The 13,090-nt window shown below is 47.1% G+C and overlaps 1 protein-coding gene across 1 annotated transcript; it reads left to right on the forward strand.

Annotated features, from left to right (window-relative positions):
* Positions 1-9,658: 9,658 nt before the first annotated feature.
* On the forward strand, positions 9,659-11,499 carry LOC123151805 (uncharacterized; the record flags this gene model as incomplete). Its single annotated transcript, XM_044571448.1, is given in 3 exon segments — positions 9,659-10,024; positions 10,027-10,686; positions 11,095-11,499. Coding segments are annotated over 3 exon segments (1,431 nt in total), but the record flags the coding sequence as incomplete, so codon positions are not given.
* Positions 11,500-13,090: the final 1,591 nt, after the last annotated feature.

Here is a 13,090-nt window from a genome sequence, read left to right on the forward strand (position 1 = left end):
ATCCAAACAGAAAGCGATCGATCTAATTGGCTAGCGATGGCAAAGCACTGACGATTGATCTGATCGGACGGCTAGTGATGGCAAAGCGTTGTGGTGGCTCCTTACTAGCTAATTGGCTAGCGATGGCAAAGCACTGACGATTGATCTGATCGGACGGCTAGTGATGCCAAAGCGTTGTGGTGGCTCCTAACTAGCTGACTTATATTGTTTAGTAATATCGCAAACGTTTGTGTTTTACCAATCGTGTTTGCCGTAATGACCTGCATAATGTAATTTCGCCCTAATTTAATTGCTGCTATTTAAAATTGTACCTAATTTAAACTTGAAAGTAGGCTATAGGTTTATTCATATCCATTAGGTTCAAACAACCAATGCATTATTCAATTCACAAGTACATATGTTTAAGAATTACAGAATGGCCCTATTGTGCTCTCCTGGATGCAGAAGGCATGCATGACTCTAGTACAACCCCTTGTAATGGCCGGCCACTAATCATGTAGTTTTAGAGATAATCTTGAGTAAACTACTTCAGGATCCACTTCAAAAGAAAAAAAATCAGATATTGTCATCTAACACAACTTATTACAGGCAGTAAAAAGAAGGCTACAGGGTTCTTACTTACCATCCTGCAGTTCACTGTTGTCTTGCATAAAATGTAAACAAATAGTTCGATTGACATCTTTTGTCCCATTCTAGTAACAATCTTTATCAGTTTCCTCACTTGATGTTGGTTCGAGAATATCTCATTGCCCCATGCGTAGAAAGGGTCGAAGTGTGGATCTTTGGCAATGATATATGTACCTAAAAGTACCAAGTTAATATTAGAAGCTAAACAACAATTAAAAAATGATGTAGTACAACATTCCATCCATCCCATTATATAAGATTTTATTACATGTATATCTAGACGTCATCAGAACATTAAGGTAACACTCTTCCTTGTTGCTATGCAGCCTGGGATTGCATATTTAGTCATTCAGTACAATGCATGTTGCTAAACAACAATTGAAAAATGAAAAGGCATGTTCACTGCAATATCCTCAATAGCAACCAAATATCATAATTCATAGTGGTATTGTTCAAACTGTTATTGATGAAATTGAACTGCACATCAAATAGTTGCACATATAGAGCATCACATTGTGAAGAACTGAAATAAACAAGTCATAGGGACATCTCTAGGCGATCCTTAAAAAGTTAAAGGACTAAAACCCCTAGTGCATATATATATATATATATATATATATATATATATATATATATATATATATATATATATATATATATACTCCAGCAAATTTTGGCCTTTTCTAGTCATTCCCTTAAACTTAAGGTTGTAAACTTCAATTTGATCAAGTTCAAAGCAGGTTCAACCGACAGTAGCATGCATTCAAACATAAACATAGATAGTTTTGCATAAACGAACATAAAACATAAATTTAAACTAAGCTATACTACTTTCAGGCGAAGTAGAGGTCGAGCCAATCCTTCCTCGTCATGTATGGAGTGCCGTGTGCCGGGTCGGGCCAGTAACATCGTTGGGGTCGTTTGGGATGGCACTCCTCCACTCGTCGACGTCGATCTCCTCGTCCTGGGGGCCCACCTCGACGTCCTCCGCGCCGCCGTCGCCGCGACCTTCGACCTCGTCATCAGAGGAGACTGTGATAACCTCGCCGCCCTCCACGCCACCGTCCTTGCCGCCTTCGACCTCGTCATAGGACGAGAGCGCGATAGCCTCGCCGCCCTGCGCGCCGGCAAAGATCGCCCGCTCCGCCTCCATGAGCTCCGGGTGCTGCCGGCGGAGCTATTGCATGTAGGCCCCGTCGGTGGACTCGGCCTTGAGATGATCCCACGCCTAGCGGTCCTCCCATTCCATAGCCGAGCTCACCACCCTTGGCTCCAGTGGAACGAGGTGGACCGGACGTGTGCCGAAGGGGAAATTGATCCTAGCCACCGCGCCGTGGTAGTGGACCTGCCAGCGGTCGTACTACATGGCCGCGAGCTCGGCCGTGTGGAAGCTACTGAGCCACCGACGGGTGTGGGTCTATCGATATGTAATCTCGTCGACCCACGTCCCCCATCGCCGTTGCCGGACCCCGAGGTAGGACTTCGTCGGCTGCCGGGTCCGGGGAAGGACGGGGAAGTCCTCGAACCGGCGTAGGGGCGCGGCGGCGGGCGGATCGGGGGACCGGCGATGGCGGATCGGGCACGCGGAAGATGACGGGGACACCTCGTCGGCGTCGGGCAAAAAGGCCGCGATAAACCTCTTTTTGGCCATTGTCTACTCGAGATCCCCAGCACACAGATAGAGGTTGAGGATGGAGGAGCCGGCAATGGCGGCGAACTGCCAATGGTTTCGAGGGTTGTGTGTGTCTGTGTGAGTGGAGGTTGTGTTTGAGGAAATCGATACGTCTCCAACATATCAATAATTTATGAAGTATTCATGCTATTATATTATCAACCTTGGATGTTTTATATGCATTTATGTGCTATTTTATATGATTTTTGGGACTAACCTATTAACCTAGTGCCCAGTGCCCAGTGCCAATTGGACTCCGTTTGATTTTCCTTTTCTTCGAAACCCTAAAACAGGGTAAAAACAGAAACTGGCACTGGGCTATGGGTTAATAGGTTACTCCCAAAAATGATATAAAAGTGTATAATAAAGCCCATAAACACCCAAAACAGTAGATAATATAGCATGGAGCAATCAACAATTGTAGATACGTTGGAGACGTATCAGCATCCCCAAGCCATGCAACGGACGCACTAGAGCTATAAATGTATGAAAGCTCAACAAAAGAAACTAAGTGGGTGTGCATTAAACTTGCTTGCTCACGAAGACCTAGGGCATTTTGAGGAAGGCCGTCATTGGAATATACAAGCCAAGTTCTATAATGAAAGATACCCACTAGTATATGAAAGTGACAACATAGGAGACTCTCTATCATGAAGATCATGGTGCTACTGTGAAGCACAAGTGTGGTAAAAGGATAGTAGCATTGCCCCTTCTCTCTTTTTCTCTCATTTTTTCATTTTTTGGGCCTTTTCTTTTTTTGGCCTCTTTTCTATTTTTTTTATTTGGGCTTCTTTGGCCTCTTTTATTTATTTTTTTCGTCCGGAGTCTCATCCTGACTTGTGGGGGAGCAATAGCCTCCATCATCCTTTCCTCACTGGGACAATGCTCTAATAATGATGATCATCACACTTTTATTTACTTACAACTCAAGAATTACAACTCGATTCTTAGAACAAAATATGACTCTATATGAATGCCTCCGGAGGTGTACCGGGATATGCAATGACTCATGAGTGACAAGTATGAAAGAATTACGAACGGTGGCTGTCGGTGTCAAAACCGGCGGATCTCGGGTAGGTGGTCCCGAACTATGCGTCTAAGGTGGATGGTAACAAGAGGCAGGGGACACGATGTTTTACCCAGGTTCGGGCCCTCTTGAAGGAGGTAAAACCCTATGTCATGCTTGATTATTCTTGATAATATGAGTAGTACAAGAGTTGATCTACCACGAGATCGGAGAGGCTAAACCCTAGAAGCTAGCCTATGGTATGATTGTATGTTGTCCTACGGACTAAACCCCTCCAGTTTATATAGACACCGGAGGGGGCTAGGGTTACACAAGGTCGGTTACAAAGGAGGAGATATATATATCCGTATTGCCTAGCTTGCCTTCCATGCCAAGTAGAGTCCCATCCGGACACAGGACGAAGTCTTCAATCTCATATCTTCATAGTCCAACAGTCCGGCCAAAGGATATAGTCCGGCTGTCCGGAGACCCCCTAATCCAGGACTCCCTCAGTAGCCCCCGAACTAGGCTTCAATGACGATGAGTCTGGCGCGCAGTGTTGTCTTCGTCATTGCAAGGCGGGTTCTTCTCCAAATTTTGAACGTTTGTTAAGCAGTGTCCGGTCCCATAAATGTTGAACCTCTTGGCTTCTGCGCCCAATAAGGGCTATCTTCCATGCGTCGATTGAATGCGAGGCACCAGGGAATTTTTACATTTGCCCCCCTAGCCAGATAAATAAATTGTCTATTAAAGGGATGGGGATTCTTACATCCAATCCATACCATCCTCCCCCAGCGAGAATCCATCGGAGCACGCTTCAGAAAGATCCACTCCAGCATGGCCGACCTTCGCAGCTCCTCCTCCTGCCCCCGTAGCCCTAAGCCCGGTGATTGGGAGAGGTGTTCCGTCCCACACAGTCGTTTAGTCGAACTGTAGACTAAGGGATTTCTCCCTCCAGCGTATATGGTGCCCGTCCGAGCCGGGCTCGCCACCTACAATGGCGGGGAGCAAGCGGAGAGCTTCCCCAGCCCCTCTACGGGGGAGCGGGTATGCCCTTTTCCTTATTTATTGAGGGGACTCGGATTTCCGATTCATCCGTTCCTCCACGGACTCCTGGAGTTTTACGGCCTCCAACTGCATAATTTCACCCCTGCTTCCATTTTACACATCGCCCGCTATATTGCCCTCTGCGAGTTATTCCTCGGCTGCGAGGCTCATTTCGAGCTGTGGAAAAGGTTATTTTGCCTCATCCCTCGCACACAGAAGGGGTCACTTTATCAAGTGGGCGGAGCCAAAATATGGCGCATCACCGAAACCAGATACCTGTCCGGTACTCTGAAGAAGACGTCCGAAGGCTGGCCTTCGGAATGGTTTTATATGGAGGACGTCCCCCTTTAGGACCCTGTTCGGCGGGGTCTTCCTGAGTTCAGCAATGGTCCTCTGAAGAAACACCGAAGTTGGCGCCCACAGAGCACCCAGGAGGAAGACAACGGAGAAGTCCTTTACCTAATGAACCGAATTAAAGCGCTGGCTCAATCAGGATTGACAGTAATCGAGGTTATGTCAATATGCATAATGCGGGGAGTGCAACCACTTCAATATCGAGGGCACCCCTTGTGGTGTTTTAACAGGGAAGATGACGCCACCCGTTGCGGGCGTAAGGGTCTGGACAACGCTGCCGCTTTAGCAAAAATTATGTCCGAATTGTTCAAGGGAGGGGAAGAGGAGTTCATCCGCATCAAGCCACGGGATGGATTCTCCATGTACAACCCTCCAAGCTGGGTGAGTTATATCTCCTTACTCCCATTCTTCCCGCATTCTTTGTCGTAGGTACTCACCTTGCCATTTTGTGGCAGGAACTGCGAAAAGCCATAACGGAGGTCAGCAGCCCATCTCCACAACCAGAGGACCCTGACCGGGCCCTCGGTCCCGGACTCGAAGAAGATCCGGACATATTCGTGGAGCCGATAGACTGGCAGTTCCATCAATTAAGCTGTGATGACACCATGGTGGCCATTACGGCCGACTATCCCGGACTGCTTCCTGCGTCGCACGTAAGAAAAACCAAAAATCCCAACTCCAAAAACTAGGATCCCCTTTTAGACACTTCACCTACCATATACATATGGTGTTTTACAGGGAAGGCATTCGGGACGCCATGCCGAACCCGAAACAACTCGCCAACAAGAGGCACCGAGGCCGGGCCGGCCAAAAAGGAAGGCGGTCAGGACGGAGACGCCGACGCAGAGGTATGACAGAAACCCCGCTCCGTGGTAGTCGTATTTCTTGAAATGTAATGACGTCCATGTTTCTTTAAAAGAAGAAACGCTCGCCGGAATATGTTCGGTGAGGCTGCCGATCACGCTTCAACCAGTCGGGCTCCAGGACCAGACATAGAGGCGGAAGCCGACACGGGGCGGACACCGAATACTCCCCCTACAGAGGATGTGGATAGGCTATCCGCTACAAATTCAGAAGTAGAGAGCGCCATGAATCATAGGCATCGTCGGGCCATACTCCGCGACGCTTGCTTCTCACCAGATGCATTTGATGCCTTCAATTCTGGAGAGGCGTACCTCCGTGCTGCTCAAAATTGTCTAGCCAGAGCCACGGACCAGTATGTAAAGGATGTACGGGTAAGCAAATCTGACGATTATATGTATCAGTAGCCCCTGAGACTTGAAACAATTAGCAAAACTGATTTAAGGATCATCTTATTGTGCAGGTTCCTACAGAGAAGAAATACTCGACTGTCACAGGAGCTGGAGGAATGCAAGACCCAACTTCGGGCCGCTGTTGCCGCATTGAAGGAACCTAAAAAGTCCCCAACTGGTAACATTTCTTTCAAAGAATGACAGGTACCATATAGCGTGCGGCGTGGCTGCAGATCTAACAATAGATATTGCAGATGAATCCGGAGACAATCCGGAGGACCAGCATGCCGTACGACAGCTAAAGGCTGGCGAACGCGTGCTGACTGAGGTCAGGCAGGAGAAAAAATCTCCAAGACGCCAATACCAAGCTGAGCATGGAACTGAAAGATGTTCGAGCCCAGCTTGCGGACTCCGAGAAGGAGAATAAGCGGCTTCGACGTGGCATTTTCAGTAAGTGCTTGAACGAACCCCTAAAAAAGGGGTCGGCAGAGAAGCTGGCTAATAGAGTTATCTCTGCAGGTATGCTTACGGGTCATCACGCGGAGGAGATGCCCGGGTCTGCGGGTGATCTTCTATCGGAGCTCTCACAACTGCACGAACAAGTTCGGCAGGTGAAGCAAGGTGTTGCCCAGGCCTTGTGGCCAGCCGTCTCCCTGCCAGAAGGCATTGGAGAGCTTGCGGAGAAGCTCAAGGGAGCACGGCGACGCTTCCGATTATGGAAGATATCGGCCTGCCGTCAAGGTGCCAAGGAAGCCTGGGCCATGGTGAAGACGCGGTATACCAAGACTGACCCGAACCACATGGCCGAGGTCAGACCTGGATTTTACCGTTTGGCTGGTACTGGGGTGGGGACCGCATTTCTATGTGAGCTCAGAACGTGCCAGGCAGTCTTGTTGCCGATTACTCTGAGCGTGCTTGAAACTGTCCGGGTCTTGAATCGCCGAACTGGTGGAGTGCCTTAAGAGGCTGCTTTGTGCTTCTGCTGCAAGGGCCGCAATGTGCTCCTCCGTACGGAGAGAGCGCTCTGTGTTTCCATTAACTGTGACGGCCCCCGAGGTCCCGGCATCTTGAGCTTGAGATATGCATAGTGTGGTACTACGTTGAATCTCGCGAATGCGGTTTGCCGGAGCAGTGCATGATAGCCACTGCGGAATGGGACTATATCGAAGATTAACTCCTCGCTTCGGAAGTTTATCCGGAGATCCGAAGACCACTTCCAGTGTGACTGAGCCTGTGCAATGGGCCTCTACACCTGGTATGACGCCTTTGAAGGTCGTTTTTGTGGGTTTGATCCTTGAGGGGTCTATACCCATTTTGCACACTGTGTCCTGATAAAGCAGGTTCAGGCTGCCGCCACCGTCCATAAGGACTTGAGTGAGGTGAAATCCGTCGATGATTGGGTCTAGGACCAGTGCGGCGAATCCGCCATGACGGATACTAGTGGGGTGGTCCAGGTGATCGGAGGTGATCGGACAGGAGGACCATGGGTTGAACTTTGGGGCGACTGGCACACTTAGTGAAATAGAAACAGAAACAAAAAGGAAAAACAAGATCTACTTAGTGAAGAAAGCAAACAAGCACACTAATACGTCTCCAACGTATCTATAATTTTTGATTGCTCCATGCTATATTATCTACTGTTTTAGACATTATTGGGCTTTATTTTCCACTTTTCTATTAATTTTGGGACTAACCTATTAATCGGAGGCCCAGCCTAGAATTGTTGTTTTTTGCCTGTTTTAGGGTTTCGAAGAAAAGGAATATCAAACGGAGTCCAAATGGAATGAAACCTTCGGAAACATGATTTTCTCATCAGATAAGATCCAGGAGACTTGGACCATCCGTCAAGAAAGCCACGAGGTGCTCACGAGGGTAGGCCCCCTCTAGGGCGCACCCCCTGCCTCGTGGGCCCCTCGAAGCTCCACCGACGTACTTCTTCCTCCTATATATATCCACGTACCCCCAAACGATCGGGGACGGAGCCAAAAACCTAACTCCACCGCCGCAACTTTCTGTATCCACGAGATCCGATCTTGGGGCCTATTCCGGAGCTCCGCCGGAGGGGGCATCGATCACGGAGGGCTTCTACATCATCATCCAAGCCCCTCCGATGAAGTGTGAGTAGTTTACTTCAGACCTACGGGTCCATAGCTAGTATCTGGATGGCTTCTTCTCTCTTTTTGGATCTCAATACAATGTTCTCCTCCTCTCTCGTGGAGATCAATTCGATGTAATCTTCTTTTTTGTTTTGCGGTGTGTTTGTTGAGACCGATGAATTGTGCGTTTATGATCAATTCTTTCTATGAATAATATTTGAATCTTCTCTGAATTCTTTTATGTATGATTGGTTATCTTTGCAAGTCTCTTTGAATTATCAGTTTGGTTTGGCCTACTAGCACTAGTAGAAAAAGGGTCAAACGTGAAGCACATTAGTGCCGGTTTGAATTTGAGCCGGCACTAATGTGTACATTAGTGCCGGTTCCAACGGCTAGCCGGGCCGCTCTCATTAGTACCGGTTCGTGGCGAACCTTTAGCACCGGTTCGTGCCACGAACCGGTACTAAAGTGAGTGGTGGCAGGATGTTGTCAGTCCGGGGCCCCTCCAGCACCTTTAGTACCGGGTCGTATCACGAACCGGTACTAAAGGTCGTCCTACATAGACCCTTCGTCCACCCGAGCTCGCTCTGTTCTTCCCCTTTCCCCTCTCCTCTCTGTTCTTTTCCCTCTTCCTCTCAAGCTCATCACACATTTTGCCCAAGATTTGAAGGCCCCCATCCATTCAAATGATCACAAAGGTTAGCAACTTTTTCCTTTCATCTCTCATTGCTAGATTAGCTCGTGCAATGCTTTATATAGTGATTGATTTTTGAGTTTAGTAATTTGGGAGGAATTATATATATGTGCTAGTATTTGATTTATATGCAATTTGAGGTCAAAAATAACACTTAGTTTTGCATATGTAGGTGTGGTTTACTTAGTACCTTCTAAATCTCCGTCGTAACCACCGTCGATCGCTCGCAACGTCCCGTCGCCGGCACCACCTTGTGGTGAGCCTCTTGTTCATGAAGTTTTATATAAAAAATGATGTTTGTGTGATTTGGATATATAGTTACTCGTATAATTATCTTACCCATACGTTGTTTGTTATGCATAGTGCCATGGTTTTGATATCCGTCCCCGTCGGCCCTCGTCCGGGTTATGATTCGGATGTGGTATATTCTCTTTTAAAACTATTCATTGCATTTCGTGTTTATGACAAATTATGCCCATCAAGTTGACATAGATATTTGTATGTAGGAGGTAGTTGAACCCGAAATTCCAACCGACCCTATTGTCGAGAGGTTAAATTTAGTTGAAAGAGAAAACGAGGATTTGAAGGAAAAATTGAAAAGAATTGAGGGGGAGAAGATGGAATTGGAGTTGCATGTTGCCGATGTCGTCGATGATCACAAGATTAAGATGGAGAAAATGCGCTTGAAGATTAGAAAGATTAGAAAATATGCCATTCATAGTGAGGCTTGGTATCATTATGCTGTTGGATCAATTGTTACCTTAGTTGCGATCTTGATCGCATTTGTTGTTGCATTTAAATTCTTTAGCTAGAGAGTTATTTGTTTGTTGCATTTAAGTGTTGTATGATCTTTATGTATGAACTTTATGTATTGTATTAATTTGATGTTTTCGGTGCTGTGTATTGAAGATGAGCCGGCAATGGATGTACGATGACCGATGCTCTCCCGAGTTCATTAATGGCGTGCGTACTTTTCTGCTTGCGGCTGAGGCAAACAAGCGAGCGGATGGTTTTATGCATTGTCCATGTGCTGGCTGTAAGAATGGTTGCAATTACTCTATGTCAAGAACCATTCACATCCACCTGTTTGAGTCCGATTTCATGCCCCACTATAATGTTTGGACCAAGCATGGAGAAAGAGAGGTCATGATGGAATACAACGAAGAAGAAGAGGACGACGACAGCTATCCTGGCCATGGGTTCCCTGAATATGATGATACAACAATGAGGGAAGAAGCTCAGCCGGCAATGCGGGAAGAAGCTGAAGAAGAGGCATCGAATGAGCCGTTGATGATCTAGGTCGGGCCATTGCTGATGCAAAGAGAAACTACGCAAGTGACTTGGAGAAGAAGAAGTTGCAGCGCATGTTAGAGGACAACAAAAAATTGATGTACCCGAATTGCGTAGGTGACAAGAAAAAGCTGGGCACCACACTGGAATTGCTGCAATGGAAGGAAGAGAATGGTGTATCTGACAAGGGATTTGGAAAGTTGCTGGTAATGATAAAGGATATGCTTCCAAAGGACAACGAATTGCCCGAGAGTACGTACCAAGCAAAGAAGGCTGTCTGCCCTCTAGGGTTAGAGGTGCAGAAGATACATGCATGCCCTAATGATTGCATCCTCTACCGCGGTGAGTACGAGGATTTGAACGCTTGCCCGGTATGCGGTGCATTGCGCTATAAGATCAGCCGCGATGACCCTGGTGATGTCGAGGGCGAGCGCCCCAGGAAGAAGATTCCTGCCAAGGTGATGTGGTATGCTCCTATAATACCACGGTTGAAACGTTTGTTCCAAAACAAAGAGCATGCCAAGGCGATGCGATGGCACAGAGAAGACCGTAAGAAAGACGGAAAGTTGAGAGTACCCGCTGACGGGTCGCAGTGGAGAAAAATCGAAAGAAAGTACGGGAAGGAGTTTGCAGATGACGCAAGGAACGTATGGTTTGGTCTAAGCGCAGATGGCATTAATCCTTTTGGGGAGCAGAGCAGCAACCATAGCACCTGGCCTGTGACTCTATGTTTGTATAACCTTCCTCCTTGGTTGTGCATGAAGCGGAAGTTCATTATGATGCCAGTGCTCATCCAAGGCCCTAAGCAACCCGGCAACGACATTGATGTGTACCTAAGGCCATTAGTTGAAGAACTCTTACAACTGTGGAATGGAACAGGTGTACGTGCGTGGGATGAGCACATGGGGGAAGAATTTGACCTAAAGGCGTTGCTGTTCGTGACCATCAATGATTGGCCTGCTCTCAGTAACCTTTCAGGACAGACAAACAAGGGATACCGCGCATGCACGCACTGTTTGGACGATACCGACAGTATATATTTGGCTAATTGTAAGAAGAATGTGTACCTGGGACATCGTCGATTTCTTCCGAGCAGGCATCCCGTAAGAAAGAAAGGCAAGCATTTCAAAGGTGAGGCGGATCACCGGACGAAGCCTCGCCACCGTACTGGTGCTGATGTACATGATATGGTCAAGGATTTGAAGGTGGTCTTTGGAAAGGGTCCTGGTGGACAACCTGTTCCGAATGACGCTGACGGACGCGCACCCATGTGGAAGAAGAAATCTATATTTTGGGACCTGCCCTATTGGAAAGACCTAGAGGTCCGCTCCGCAATCGACGTGATGCACGTGACGAAGAATCTTTGTGTGACCCTGCTTGGCTTCTTGGGCGTGTATGGGAAGACAAAAGATACACCTGAGGCACGGGAGGACCAGCAACGTATGCACGGAAAAGACGGCATACATCAGGGTCATGCAAGCTACGCTCTTACCAAAGAAGAGAAGGAAATCTTCTTTGAATGCCTGCTTAGTATTAAGGTACCGTCTGGCTTCTCGTCGAATATAAAGGGAATAATAAACATGGCAGAGAAAAAGTTCCAGAACCTAAAGTCTCATGACTGCCACGTGATTATGACGCAACTGCTTCCGGTTGCATTGAGGGGGCTTCTACCGGAAAACGTTCGATTAGCCATTGTGAAGCTATGTGCATTTCTCAATGCAATCTCTCAGAAGGTAATCGATCCAGAAATCATACCAAGGTTAGAGAATGATTTGGTGCAATGTCTTGTCAGTTTCGAGTTGGTGTTCCCACCATCCTTCTTCAACATCATGACGCACGTCCTAGTTCACCTATGCGAAGAGATTAACGTTTTGGGTCCTGTATTTCTACACAATATGTTCCCCTTTGAGAGGTTCATGGGAGTCTTAAAGAAATATGTTCATAACCGTGCTAGGCCAGAAGGAAGCATCTCCAAGGGCCATGAAAATGAGGAGGTCATTGAGTTTTGTATTGACTTTATTCCTGACCTTAAGCCGATTGGTGTTCCTGAATCGCGGCATAAGGGCAGACTGGATGGAAAAGGCACGCTAGGAGGGGAACAAATAATATGTATGGACGGACATTCTCTCACTGAAGCACACTACACAGTTCTACAGAATTCCGCCTTGGTGGCTCCGTATATGGATGAACACAAGAATTTGCTACGCTCCAAACACCCGGAGCGGTCTGATGACTGGATTACACGTGAACAAACCAGGAGTTTCGCCAGCTGGTTGCAGACACGTACCATGCATGACACCTCTATTGAAGATGACCTGTACTTGCTGTCCCAGTTACCATCTTCGAATATAATGACTTTCAAAGGGTACGAGATAAATGGTAATACATTTTACACGATCGCCCAAGATAAGAAGAGCACCAACCAAAACAGTGGTGTCCGCTTTGATGCAGAAACCAAGACAGGAAAGGAAACATATTATGGTTATATACAGGACATATGGGAACTTGACTATCGACGTGGTTTGAAGGTCCCTTTGTTTCGGTGCAAATGGGTCAATATGACACGAGGCGGGGTAACGGAAGACCCGCAGTACGGAATGACAACAGTGGATCTCAACAATCTTGCGTATGCAGACGAACCATTCGTCCTAGCCAATGATGTGGCACAGGTTTTCTATGTGAAGGACATGTCTACCAAGCCAAGAAAAAGAAAAGATAAGGAAGCGAATGCATCGTACGATGAGCCAAAGCGGCACATAGTTCTTTCTGGGAAGAGAAACATCATGGGAGTGGATGACAAGACAGACATGTCAGAAGATTATGAAAAGTTTGATGAAATTGCTCCATTCACAGTGAATATTGACCCGAGCATCCCGTTAAATGATGAAGATTTTCCATGGTTACGGCGCAAAGGGACACACGCGAAGAAAAAGTTTCACACCCAAAGATCTGGGATGTGATCGGCTTCACTATCATCACTTTCTTCTGTGTTTCACACCCAGGAGGGAATCTCTGTAATAGTTAGGGTAGTTATGTGTTTTGGCATTTGAA

Source organism: Triticum aestivum, chromosome 7A, assembly GCF_018294505.1.
Source record: "Triticum aestivum cultivar Chinese Spring chromosome 7A, IWGSC CS RefSeq v2.1, whole genome shotgun sequence".
Lineage (NCBI taxonomy): Eukaryota > Viridiplantae > Streptophyta > Magnoliopsida > Poales > Poaceae > Triticum > Triticum aestivum.